A 14,410-nucleotide genomic window follows, 5' to 3' on the forward strand; every position below is an offset into this window, starting at 1 on the left:
GCTTTTTGGGATTTCCCCCCAGACGGGGATTTGAGTCCCAAAAAGCCGGACATGTCCGGGAAAATCCGGACGTATGGTAACCCTAGCCTAACTTCAAAACCTGTCAAGAACAAATCATGCCAAACCAACCCTATTTCATTTTTTGATGGAATTGATGGCCTTGTGGATGGAGAGAAGCAGTAGAAGTAATATAGCTTGATTTTAATAAGACTTTTGACACAGTCCCCCATGACAGTCTCTCAAGCAAGCTAGGGAAATGCGGTCTAGCTGAAACACTAATGTGGGTGCAAAACTTGTTGAAAGACCATATTCAAAGTGTAAGTTTCAGAGTAACAGCCATCAGGAATCAAAATACTCAAAAACCAGTGGGAGAACACTTTAACCTGTCTGGTCATTCAGTGACAGACCTGCGGGTGGCTATATTACAACAGAAAAACTTCAAAAACAGACTCCAAAGAGAGACTGCAGAGCTAGAATTGATATGCAAACTAGACACAATCAACTCCGGTTTGAATAAGGACTGGGAATGGCTGAGCCATTACAAACGTTGACTCTATCTCCCCTTGTAAGTACTCTCACACTTCTTATCACACTGTCTGTACTCGGCTAGCTTGATTATCACTTCAAAAGTTTTTTTTCTCTTAATTAATTGGCCTCTCAGAGTTGGTAAGACAACTCCCACCTGTTTATGCTCTCTGTATGTGTGTATATATATCTCCTCATTATATGTTCCATTCTATATGCATCCGAAGAAGTGGGCTGTAGTCCACGAAAGCTTATGCTCTAATAAATTTGTTAGTCTCTAAGGTGCCACAAGTACTCCTGTTATTCAAAGTGTAGTCATCAATGGTTTGCTGTTGAACTGGGAGGATGCATCTAATGGGACCAGCGCTATTCAACATTTTCATTAATGACTTAGATAACGTAGTGGAGAGTATGCTTATAAAATTTGCAGATGACACCAAACTTCAAGGGGTTGAAAGTATTTTTGATGACAGTATTAGGATTCAAGGGGACCTTGACAAATTGGATAGTGGGTCTGAATTCAACAGGATAAAATTCAATGAAGACAAGTGCAAAGTACTCTATTTAGGAAGGTGGGGGGGAATCAATCTCACAAATATAAAATGGGGCATAACTAGGCAGAAGTACTGCTGAAAATGATCTGGGGGTAACAGTGGATCACAAGCTGAATATGAACCAACAGCGTGATGTAGTTGCAAAAAGCCTAAATCATTCTGTGGCGTATTAACAGGACTGTTATATGTAAAACACAGAAGGTGACTGTAACTGCTCTACTTGGCACTGGTGAGGCCTCGGCTGTGTATGGTTTCTGGGTGCCACATTGTAAGATGTGGACAAATTGGAGGGAGTCCAGAGAAGAGCAACAAAAATGATAAAAGGTTTAGAAAACCTGAAGTATGAGGAAAGGGTAAAAAAACCTGGGCTTATTTAATCTTGAGAAAAGATGGAGTGGGAGCCTGATAACAGTCTTCAAATAGGTTAAAGGCTGTTATAAAGAGGACAGTGATCAAGTGTTCTCCATGCCCACTGAAAGTAGGACAAGAAGTAATGAGCTTAATCTGCAGCAAGAGAGAGGTTGGGTAGATATTAGGAAAACAAGTCTAATATAAGTACTGGAATAGGCTTCCAAAGGAGGTTGTGGAATCTGCATTTGTGGAGGTTTTTAAGAACAAGTTACACCGCGGCCAGCACATCGCTCGCCCGCGCCGCTTCTTGCCGTCCCCTTTGGCCCGGGATGGCGAACCGCGGCCAGTGGGGGCCGCGATCGGCCGAACCTGCCACAACAGCAGGTAAATAAAACTGGCTCGGCCCGCCAGGGTGCTTACCCTGGCGAGCCACGTGCCGAACGTTGCTGACCCCTGGGTTAGACAAACACCTGTCAGGGATGGTTTAGGTAAACTTGGTCCTTCCTCAGCATGGGAGGCCAGACTGGATGACCTCTCAAGGTCCCTTCCAGCCCTACATTTCTATGATATAATTAACATGCAGGAATGTTGCAATGAATGGTATATGGGTACAATGGGAAACAGTTAAATGATTGTAAAAAGAATGATTGTAGATATAATTTTAAATAAAACTATTGAGTCTTGAAAAATTTTCATTGGGAGGTAAAAAAAGAACTTAAAAATGACTATATATATATATAAATACATACCTGGCTTGAGGCAAATGTTGCTAAGAAATAATTACCATTTTCATATGTGTCTATAAAAGAAGAAAAAAATCAGTAGAATAAAATCTATTCTATTACCAAAAAATAAAATAAAATGCACCTAAACTTTTACAAAACCAATACCTTTACAAACTTTTTGTTTGCTGTTTTCAGTTTAAACATTACAATCAAATGATCATATAACACCTGTTCGCTGTTCTCATATTTCTATAAATACCATATTTAATTAGTGTTATGCAATTAGTGCACAAATTTGTTCCAAGTTTGAAAGGACAGTTACCTGTTCTGTAACTGGCGTTCGAGATGTGTTGCTCATGTCTATTCCACAGTCGGTGTGCGTGCTCGCCATGGCCACCGGTGCCAGAAGTTTTTCCCTTAGCAGTACCCGTACTGGGGGAGCACTGCAGTGACCCCTGGAGTGGCGCCTGTATATTGTGCTATAAGGGGATCTATGGGCTCCCCCCACCCTCGGTTCCTTCTTGCCAGGCAACTCCGACAGAGGGGAAGGAGGGTGGGGTGTGGAATAGACATGAACAACACATCTCAAAGAATGCCAGTTACGGAACAGGTAACTGTCCTTTCTTCTTCGAGTGATTGCTCATGTGTATTCCACAGTAGGTGATTCCAAGCAATATCTGTTGGAGGTGGATAGGAGTTCACGATAGTTCAGGATAGTTCAGGACGGAGTACCACCCTGCCGAACCCGGCGTCATCCCTAGACTGGGAGATGATCGCGTAATGCGAAGTAAATGTGTGAACTGAGGCCCAAGTGGCCACCCTACAAATGTCTTGGATGGGGATATGGGCGACGTAGGCAGCTGATGAGGCCTGAGCCCTCGTTGAGTGTGCCCTAATGATCGGTGGCGGGGGCACCCCTGCGAGATCATAGCATGTGTGTATGCACAAAGTGATCCAGTGGGAAAGCCGCTAGGTGAAGATAGGCTGCCCCTTCACCCGCTCGACCGAGGCAATAAAGAGCTGCGTGCACGGGACCGGCAGGCTCCTGATGTCCTTCGCAGCCTGCATAGTCTCTGGCGTCGACAGCATCCGTACTGGTGGGGATGCGTGTGTGGATGGCACTGGGCTGCTCCACTCCACGTGAGTCAGAGGCCTTGAGCCCGGGGAGGACTGAGGGCTGCCCGACGCAGGACGAGCCTCCCCTCTTTCCTTGTCTCGGAGCTGCTGCGAGGCAGGGCCCTTCCCTTGCTTTTTGGAGGGAGAGCGGCGCCGACTGGTCAAGGGAGCCTTGCTACGCACCGACGATGGGGTGCTGGGCACCAAGTCCGTTCGGCATGCCGGAGTTGGGGCCAACGCCGACTCCATCAGGAGAGCTCGAAGTCTAATGTCTCTCTCCTTCTTGGTCCTTGGTTTGAATGACCTGCAGATCTTACAGCGGTCGTTGATGTGAGTCTCACCCAGGCAGCGGAGACACTCAGTGTGCAGGTCACTCCTAGGCACAGAACGGCGACAGGAGTCGCACGACTTGAAGCCTGGGGCACTGGGCATGCCCCGAGCCCACTCTCACAACTGAAGAACAATCCACGAATGGTACCACTAAGGTTGAGAAGAGAAGGCTGCAGCAGAGCTGGAGCACAAAGTTTCGACTACCTTCACTGGCGGCAAGAAGAAACTGAGGGTGGGGGTAGTCTGTGGCTCCCCTTATAGCGCGATATACAGGCATCACTCCAGGGTCGCTGCGGTGCTCCCCCAGTACGGGTACTCCTAAGGGAAAAGCTTCCGGCACCGGTGCACGTGGCGAGCACGCACACCTGCTGTGGAATACACAGGAGCAATCTCTCGAAGAAGAACTATAATATTTCAGCTGACAGACCTAGAATTCTGCAGAAATTTTCAAAAGAAACTTGCTTGTTGATTATTAAATAAGGAAATACTTACAACTAACTGCCCATAGGGATATTTGGCAATTATTTCAAATTATATTAAAGGATCCTCATGGTCCACTATGTAAGAGTCATGTACAAATATAGGAAATATCTGATGGGTGGATAGCTCCTTGCACTCACCTGCCTTAGGCATCTATGCAGGGCTGGGTACAAACTAGCCCTAGGTTTATATACCAAGGGCTACTTATATACTTCTGGCCCTGCACCCCCATCCATGAACAGTTGGTACTCTGGGTAATGCAAAGAATAGAAAGGAGTGTGGCTTGAGTACCTTGTGTTCTTGGATCATTTGGGGCCAGCAAATAGCCTGGAGGCTGTTCCAACTGGTGCACGTTAGGAACAGCCAAGAATCAGCCTCTGGAAGGAGGGAGCAAAAAGCCACCTATACTCCCACCTTCAGACACCTCTGAGGAGATGGCCCCTATGTCAAACATCTTAATTTAAAATTTTTTAACTGTTTAAATCAGTTTGGTCCTGATCCTGTTTTACCTGTATGCTGTCACTTGCAGGAGTGGAGCCCATCTTTGATATTATACCAAAAGTGATCACACTTACCAATGCTTATTCCATCATCCCAGTAGAGCTGACCTTGAGCGACCTTGTTATCATCCAAAGCAACAGTAAGTCCCATAAAGTTTTGTCGGCTACAAAAATAAAAAGGAAGCCAGAAAGAACATTCATTGGAGTCACAGCTGTACATATTGTGACAACTGGAAGTTGACTTCTGGATTCCCTGACACACACTTACAAATATAGGCACCATTCTCAGTGTCAATATACTTTTCCATTACATCATCAGATTGAGCAGGCATTGTGTACTTAAAAAGAAATAGCAACATGATTCTTATTTAGGACTAATTCTTGTCAACTCCTGTTCATCTGAGTAATCTTATACACGTGAGTAAAGTCAATGCGTTACTCATGAATTTCAGCATTATTCACTCAAGGATGCAGGATCATGGCCATAATTTCCAAGCTCAGAATTATGGAGAAAGACAATAAAGAACAAAAACTGGGAGCTCATGCAGCCTTTGTTCTGCATGCACAACTCCCTTACACATCAATGGGATTTACATGGTTGGAAGCAGGGGAGTGCTAGGTGTGGCCTTTAAAAAAAAAAAGATACCGTAAAATAAAGAAACATACAAATATGTTTTTCTTACTGTATTATTGCTAATAAGGGTCCTACAGAGGATACAAATCTCATCCATGTCACTGAGGTCTCAAAAACTGAGTAAATAAACGTCACTCACTTTCCAAGCTACAAATTAACAGATCAGTTCTAATTTCCATGTAGACAATTGTTAATATTGAGTAAAATATTAGCATTGTTTTTCCAAAATTACTGTAAAATTGTTTTAAAGGAAATGCTCCAATTTACTTCATTTACCTTTGATTGGTATTAAGACCAGGTTCTTGCCAGGGGATGATGTAACCGCCCCGGATATGAAGATTGATATGCTCAAGAGGTGCTGGCAATGTCTGTAATTGTCCTCTTACTTCAAGATATTTTCCCTATAAAGGAAGATGTTCTTGAGTAGGAAGGCATAAAAAATCGTGTTCAATGCAATTTTGCTTACAAATGTACAATACATCTTTCCTCTGCCTGTGAAGTCAAGTAGTGCTGCACCTACACATCATTTTACACAATTAACTCACTGAAACATTACCTGAAATCCATAAATATGGCCATTTCCAAACCCATCTGTGATGCAATATTAATAAACTGTGCTATAGCTTTAAGTAAATATTTGATTCATGTGCTACATCATAAGGAGCACTATACTTTGGCTACAAGTTGGTTTTGCTTTCTTTGTATTGTTTTGTTTTTTAACTTTTCTGGTGCTTTAACTGCAAAATATTGACACTTCAGAGGTGACGCTTCAGTCACAGGACAAAGGGGAGTTACACTTTGTGTCTGATATACCAGATGCATGAGCTAGCTGTTATCATGCAATGTGCATATATACACACACATCTCATTGTATCAATGCTAGTTAATTAGGCAAAGTAATGAAGAAACTCAAAATAAAATGATTTGTTATACGGGGGGAACCAGACAGTCACTCTGAAACACCTCTGCTTTTCTGTATACTGGCATTTCCATATATTCCGCAGTTGCGTTTTAAAACGGTGACAGCAGAACTGGTTGCATGTGAAAACAATCAACGTTTTCTATTAAAAATGGCAACTACTGACAAATAATATTTGACCAGTCCTAGGTGGTCACAATTATTTGACCCTTTCCTAAGTTTTGGGTGCTCAATTAGAGTTTAGTATCTTTTAAAATAACTGGAATATAATATTAGGGCCTGACCATGCAAGCTGCTGAGTGCATTCTGAGAGGCATTGATGTCGATGGGAATTAAAGGTGCACAGTATTTCTAAGGAAGTGTTCAGAACTTTCTAGGATGCAATTCTTTAAAAAGGTCTATTATACAAAGAACACTCTTAAGTTGCTTACCGTGTAATAATCATACCAGCGTGCATTGGGTATATAAGCATTCACTGCTGTAGCTCCCTGAAATGTGAAAGCACACTTATAATAAGAATTAACACTTAAATCAATGTTTTTATACACTTCCTTTTAAATGTTCATTCCATAAAGAACATAAATATTGAAATGCTTACTTCTTTCAATACAGGGCTAATCAGCAGTGCTGGGCCCCACAAAAACTGTGTGTATATATCCCACGTTTTTTTGTCTTCCACAAACCTAAAAGAATGAAAACATTGTCAATCACGGCTTAATCTTTTCAGTCTTATTTTTAATTCTGGGCACACAGTCAGGTTAATGCCACCAATCAATTCCAGTTGCTTGAGGCCCCCATACAGAAGTGAAACACCATTTTTCTATGTGGTTAAAGTTACTGACGTGCCATTGAAAGAACATTAGCTGGATAAACTCCCTTTTTTCAGTTCATGTCACCTAGATTGCACTTCCCTAAAGGAAGGGACAGATTGTCTGCTATTGTGTCTCCAATTAGTGAGAGGTGGGGAAGGGCCAGTCAGAACAGAGAAGGACAAAGGGCTACGGAAAGGGGTGTACGCATAGCCTCATATAGGTCATAGGGAAAAAGCAGGTGTGAGGTTTATGACTGGGCAAAGACTGAACTCCTGCTTCATCATGATTCAGTTATTCTGTATCAATATTGCTGTCAAACACTTAATACTTACTCGTGAAGCAGAGGACGTGTTACAGTGCTACCAAGAACATGGGCTTCATGCATTAAAGTGTAGAGATAAGGTAACAGTGTGTATCTTGTATTGAGTACGTCCCTGGAAATATTTTGAAATTTTTCATCAAAGGAAACAGGATCTTGCCTCTAAAAATAAAGATAAAACAGGGCTACTATTTGTATTGTAAAATCTCTCTTGTGTCCACCTTTCTGCCAACAGGAAATGCATGTGGGCATCCAATAGCAGAATTTGGCTTTATTGACTAAAGTTCAAACAAAAGTTTTAGACAAATAGAAAGCGGCACATTTAGAGATCTCAAATAAAGCATGCATCTTTGTGGGTCCAAATCAAGTCCAAATAACGCTGGTTGTAGCTGAAGTCTGCTCTGCTGGCTTCCTGGGAAATGAAGTCCGCTCCCTTTCCAAACAGCCAAACGGCAGGCTTGATACTGTGGTAAAGGACACTGAAATTTAGGTTCTGATCCAAGCCCCAATGAAGTCAATGGAATTGTTTGCATTGATTTCCATGGATGCTCAATCAGGACCTAGTTTAGGGTGAATAATCCTTTCGTTATTACAGAGCACTACCTTGGAAAGGAACTGCAGCTAATGCTATTTGAATTGACTAATCTCAGTGGCATATAATTTACAGAGAACCGTCAACTCACCATAGTTCCTATCACATTATGATTTCTAGAATAGGTGTAAAATGATCCAAGCTGCATCCAGCGGGCACACATTTCATATGTTGTATCATTGAAGAAGCCACAGATATCTGCTCCAATCTAAAAGCATTTAAAAGGTAATTAGATCTGAATATTGTAGATCACTAGAATGGTATAAAAACATTTAGAATAGGAATTTAAACTAATAACTTAACTTACATAGGAAATTCCAAAGAGGCCAAACTCCATTATACCTGCCAAAAAATCCAAAAATAAATCAGACAAACTTTGCAGTTGCATCTTTCTCTATCAGGCCAAATGAGGAGGGATTCTTAGCAGGGGAGGTGGGGCCAGATGGGATTCACTACAGACAAGGATACTGTCTTGGTCCCACTTCCCCATGATATAAAACTGTAAAATGGCACAATTCCACTTTCTTGCTGTGATATCTTCCAAACTTACTGAGAGTTGCTTTTCTTAGTAGTTTACATGACAACACAACATAAACCTCAGCCTAAGCCCTTATAGCTTGAATGGTTCTAGGGTTTTCCTTATCTATGTGATCCCTCTTTGCTTCTAGATCCATATATCTGAGAAAGCTTCACAGATTGGAGTTACACCCCTACATTACAGCTAAAACACTTGATACAACCTTACAGTGATTCAGCAAAAATACTGTTGCCTCTTTATGCATGGTTCAATCACCCAGTGTCCGGATGACTCAATGAAAGAAGTTCTGCATCCCCATTCAAGCTCCACGGATTTGTCCCTCTCTTACTGAAACCCTCTCATTTCCCAGTACAAAACCACCTAGCATGGTTAGCATGTCAGTTAGCATCTGGAGACTAGCCAGCATTCCACTGGTTATGTAGTGGTTTTCCAAATGTTGATTTTGTACTATACGGCATAGAACCATGTGCTGTATGTCACAGGAAATGTGATTTCCTGTAGATCTGTGGTAAGCTCATGCAGTTGATCTTAATTAATCACCTCTCTGAGTGCCCTATGATCTTTTGGTCATGGTAATTTGGAGATCCTTGATATTTCAGCTCCTTATGTTATACCTTCATTAATGTGTTTTTAAATATGTGTAACATCAACTGAACAGCCAGTCTTAGCTGTCTTTGTTTATCTGACAAAGATGTTTAATTCTGTTTAAAACAATAGCTCAGGTTGGAAACAACTTAACATGTGTAAAGGTTGCTCAGATGTTACTTATTCATCAATGAGGAGAGATGTCCTACACTGGGCAATCCTAAGAAGTTCATTCAGGCTTCAGGGCTACTCCCTATATCGAAAATAGTGATAATATCAGAAATAGCTCTAAAAACAAAATTAACTCCTAGTGCAGCCATTGTGCTTCAGCAGACTTTTTTCCTTTGTGATGGTTTAAAGTTTGAGGGCCATTAAAATAAGTTACTCCTCATACCAATAATAGATTTTTCAAGCTGGTCCCATCTTGCATAGTTATCACCAAGCCAGTGACCTGCCCATTGTCCACTAGAGGGATACGTTGATCGGGTGATAACAATTCCACGTTCCCCTGTAGCATTGCGTACAGCACTAATATCAAAAATACAAACATAAGCACATTAGATGTGGCAACCATAGAAAAAAATCCTTTCTATAAAATATCTAATTAGGAGACATCAAATGGAGAGACTACATTTCTATGGAAAATGTAGTTCTTAGCTTCTAAGGCCTTGATCCTACAGCTGTGTATGCACGTGTTTAACTTTACTGAGAGTAGTTATATGGAGTTAAGAAGAATTAGTCGCACGAGAAAAGTTACTTATGTGCATAAATTTTTACAGGATGAGGACTTAGATCAGAACTATTTGCCAGTGGGGAGAGAGTTGGGGTTGCTGCCTTTGCAATCAGCATCAGAGTTCTCCAGAACAAACCTGTGAAGTGCTCAGCCCCTCTTGGGATGAAGCACTGGGAGCACAAGGATACAAACTGTCCTGGGACTGAGTGGAAGAAGGGGCATAATTTCTTGCACACCCACATGTGGCACACTCTGGCCCTTAATATTTTTAACACTAGACTAACATTTTTTAAATGTTATATTATGTACTACACGATGAAATAATACCAGTGCTAACTGCTTGCACTTCTGTAGTATTTAGGGTGACCAGACGTCCCGATAAAATCGGTCCTGATTTTATATTTAGGCGTTTGTCCCACGTCCCAACCGCAATTAGTCCCAATATTTTGTGGTACTCTTTTTTTTTTTTTTTGCTCCACCAACAGCACTCGAAGAAAAAAGTGAAAATGACTTACTGGTAGGTAGGTTGTGCCTGTGACCATCCATACAGACTGTGTACATCATAGTGCCTCACAGGGGTCCCATCTGGCAGAAACTGTTGACTTTCCATGCACAAGGTCACGAGATCCAGCCCTTTTTCCTTTTCTGCCAAAGCTAATGAGGAGGAGATTAAAAGTCAAACCATTAAACATAATGCCAACAAGAAACCAGGTAAGTCACTCACTCTTGAAACCTCCATTTTTCCTGTACTACCGCCCTCTTTCAACTGCCTGTGTCCTGATGTATTTTGGCAAGAACATTTAGGGCCATGAATTCCCAGCAATTTTGCAATAGTAGTTCCTCAATTGGAATGATGGCATGATGTATCCCTTGATGATGCCCCTCCAATTTTTTGAGAATTTGTCTCCAAATACTATCTATGTCCAACACTCCTGTATACTAATTCATGGCCACAATATTATTACAATTTGGATATGAGCATGTCATATCATTGTCCTCACCACAAAGGTGCCATTTTACTATGTGGAATCAGGACCTTAGTTTGCATATTCTCCTTAAGATTTTTAACTACAGCCCCAAAGTATATCACAGGAAGTAATCTTAAATAAAAGATTATTGTTGATGCTTACAACCCTTTCCTTGCAGCATGGATTTTAATATGAAAAAATAAGTTAATGCTTAATATTTTATGCAAGGTTGGACCAAATAAACTTTCTTCTTTTGGCCCACAGAGAATAATTAATAATAAAGGATCTAGTTTACAAATCTTTTCTGCTGGGTGACACAGGGTATGATTTAATAACAATGTGTGTGATAATAAGAGTGCAAACTACAGATAGGATTCCTTACGTGGCATATAAGGTGGGTTGTTTAGAAGTGGTTCTCGGCAGCCATCAACTGCTCCATTAATAAAGCTTGCTGGTTCATTCATGTCCTAATTTTTTATTTTTTTTTTAAGAAAAGAACACAAATATTCAGTAACTTTGTCCTGAACCAATGTCTACTCAGATATTCAATGAACTAAAGTTTCCTAACTGTGTCAGTTTGAATTCTAAGGGGGAAATATGCCATCTACTTATAAACAAGGGAGCAAATATACACACAAATTGAATAAATGGAAAATTCATCAGAACTCTTCTGCTGACAAATGCTGTGCTATTACGAATGTTATTTTGTTTCCCCACTAGCTGTTGGCCTCCCTGAGCTCTGACTGAATTAATTAGGGTGCTCCCCCAAACTTGCAATTTATTTCCATACACTAAAGGCCCCTACTTCTCAGGCTCCTGGCTGAGAAGCTATGGACGTGGCTGTATAGCTCCCTATGGAGTACATCTGTGTCATTTCTGAATCAGCATGGGGAAGAGAGGAAATCACTACAAAGGGCAGAGGGGTGCACTCTTTAAGCCTAGAAGCTGCTTGTGTTTCATGTTTCTCACACAGCTCCAATTCTATTACCCATATGCACGCTGAGTAGCACCATATGCCCATTGAAATGTCCCCACAGATCACTGCAATCTGAACTCTGTGCTTGTCTTCACCAGTCAAGCATTTTACTATTCAACATGCTCCACTTTGCATATTTTACTCGATCCATCCAAAATGCTACCCCTTAATTTGTTTTATACGAGCTAACAGACAGACATTTGTGCTGGGTTCAGAAACACAGAATAGAACAGTAATAGATTTTTTTTCACCGCTTGTCAAAGTACAGTATCATGATACTGATGGTGTTTATCCTAATTGGCATATCATTATTGTACTGTATTAATAAGCTGAGAAATCTCTGTGTTGACATATTTCTTTAGGAAATGGATACAGAGTAACATTTTCTGTAAATGAAAGCCATGCATATTGCAATCTCTTGAAGTTGAGATTTTCAAAGGAGTCTAGGGAATTTAGACATATCTTCCAATAAAACTAGTGTGTGTCATAATCCCCTAGACTACTTTGAAACTCAACCCAAACATTTCATATATCAGCCATTTGCATAAAACATACTGCAGGAACACAGATTTTCTTAACAGCAGGTTTTCCCTCATGGTCATAATACATTAACCCAGTTATTTTACATTGGATGGCTACAATTATTTAAAAAGCAAGGTGATCTTTTGCAGTGATTTTGGGAGAAGTTGTTAAGAGAACATTATTTGTCAAAACAATGCTGACTGATACGGCCCATTTGGTGTATGTGGATATACATTGTACACTCATCACATCTAATGCTATTACGTGATTTGTCTATGTGGTCTACATTGTTGCATTTTAGGCAATTTCATAACCTGAAATTTAACTTTTCCACAGGGATGGATGTGCACTGATCGTGATGGGAGGAAGCTTACACAGTGCCCAACTAAACAATAACTCGTTGAAGTCAATTTGTTTTAACCCCAACTGTTTTGAGCACTAAATTGACTCACAAAGATTTCACAACTGGGAAATACCCGTGCAGGGGCAGGCGTTAGATTACTTTGCTAGTGCTCTGATTTCCCTTCCTGCTAACTTGCATTTCATCCACAGTTGTTCATACTAGCTCACCACAAATCAGACCCGATCCTTGAACTCCCACAGAAAGCATAATGAAATGCGGCCGTCAGGCACAGAGTCCCCAAAACAAACAGCATTAAACATATACATCGTGTTTGAAGTTTTTGCTGAGGCTAACACTCAAGTTTCCTCATTGTGGGCTCAGCCATTGAGATGAAGAAGCAGTCAACATGGTATTAAAAATAATGAACTACTTAGTAGCATAAAAGTTACTGAAGCCTTCTTAGAATAGTAAGAATTTCATGACACCAGTAACAAATGTCCTACAAGGTGTATTACTAAACAAAGAAACAAAACAAGAAAAGCATGCCCTTACAGTCCACAGGCCATCAAATTTTATACTCTTCTCTGGATTATCTGGATTAGTGTGGAATTCTACTATTTCTCTTTGCCACCACTCTGCTGTAGAATTGCGGAAGAAATCTGGGAAAGCTGCATAAGCTCTGTACAGCTAAAATAGCAAAATACAATATATGAAAAGAGACACAGGTATTGGATATCAAGGTATTCAACTGATTTAACAACCTAAACAAATTAAACCACTGGCTAAGATTGTAATTAAACTACAGAAATCTATTGTTAATATGTACCTACAGTGGTATGAAACTCAATCCTAAAACACGTATTCTTTGTTAACTGTTCAACTAAACATGTCTCAGACTAAAGTAAATAGTCTCAGGTAAATAAAGCATCAGACACAATGTATAGTCCAAATCAAAAAGAGACAGTAAGAGCACCAAAAGAATGCCACCGTGGTTAAACAGCAGAGTAAGGGAGGCCATTAGAGGCAAAAAAGGCATCCTTTAACATTTGAAAGTCAAATTCAAGTGAGGAAAATAGGAAGGAGAACAAACTGGCAAATTTATTGAGAGAGTATCATAAGGCAAAACAAGAAATAATTTGAGAAGCAACTTGTTCAAGACGTAACAATTAACAATAAGATTTTTTTAAGTACATCAGAAGCAGGAAGCCTGCCATTCAGGCAGTGGGACCATTGGATCGCAAAGGTGTCAAGGAAGACAAGGCCATTGCAGAGAAGCTAAACGAACTATTTGCATCAGTTTTCACTGCAGAGGAGGTGGGGGAGATACCCACAATAAAGCTATTCTTTTGGGGCAACGAATCTGGATCAAGATAATTTTTGGGGGAAGAGTCTTTTGTAAAAGTAATCCATGCCTCACCATTCCATTAGAATTCTTAAAGGGGTTCAACAAGCATGTGGATAACGATGATCCAGTCAATATAGTGTACTTGGATTTTCAGAAACCCTTTGACAAGTGCCACAAGTACTCCTGTTCTTCCTTTGACAAGGTCCCTCACCAAAGGCTTTTAAGCAAACTAAATAGTCATGGGATAAGAGAGAAGGTCCTTTCATGGACCAATAATTGATTGAAAGATAGGAAACAAAGGGTTGGAATAAAGTAAGTTTTCACAATGGAAAGAGGTGAACAGCAGAGACCACAAGAGTCTGTACTGGGACCTATGCTGTTCAACAAATTCATTAATGAAATGTAAAAGGTGATGAACAGTGAAATGGCAAAGCTTGCAAACAATATAGAATTATTCAACATAGTTAAGTCCAAAGGAGACCGAGGAGTTATAAAAGGATCTCACAAAACTGGGTGACTGGACAACAAAATGACAGATGAAAT

The 14,410-nt window shown here is 40.6% G+C and overlaps 1 protein-coding gene across 1 annotated transcript in view; it reads right to left on the bottom strand.

The window, feature by feature from the left end:
• Nucleotides 1–14,410, bottom strand: part of SI (sucrase-isomaltase) — a 155,917-nt gene that overhangs the window by 7,518 nt on the left and 133,989 nt on the right. The window contains exons 58-69 of the mRNA XM_034781458.1: nt 13,075–13,209; nt 11,064–11,148; nt 10,229–10,367; nt 9,375–9,508; nt 8,165–8,199; nt 7,949–8,065; nt 7,279–7,427; nt 6,733–6,817; nt 6,566–6,622; nt 5,492–5,616; nt 4,657–4,745; nt 2,180–2,229 (exon numbers count right to left, since the gene is read on the bottom strand). Coding sequence (XP_034637349.1) covers nt 2,180–2,229; nt 4,657–4,745; nt 5,492–5,616; nt 6,566–6,622; nt 6,733–6,817; nt 7,279–7,427; nt 7,949–8,065; nt 8,165–8,199; nt 9,375–9,508; nt 10,229–10,367; nt 11,064–11,148; nt 13,075–13,209 — 1,200 coding nt within the window. The remainder of the gene's footprint in view (nt 1–2,179; nt 2,230–4,656; nt 4,746–5,491; nt 5,617–6,565; nt 6,623–6,732; nt 6,818–7,278; nt 7,428–7,948; nt 8,066–8,164; nt 8,200–9,374; nt 9,509–10,228; nt 10,368–11,063; nt 11,149–13,074; nt 13,210–14,410) is intronic.

Source organism: Trachemys scripta, chromosome 9 (assembly GCF_013100865.1).
Source record: "Trachemys scripta elegans isolate TJP31775 chromosome 9, CAS_Tse_1.0, whole genome shotgun sequence".
NCBI lineage: Eukaryota > Metazoa > Chordata > Testudines > Emydidae > Trachemys > Trachemys scripta.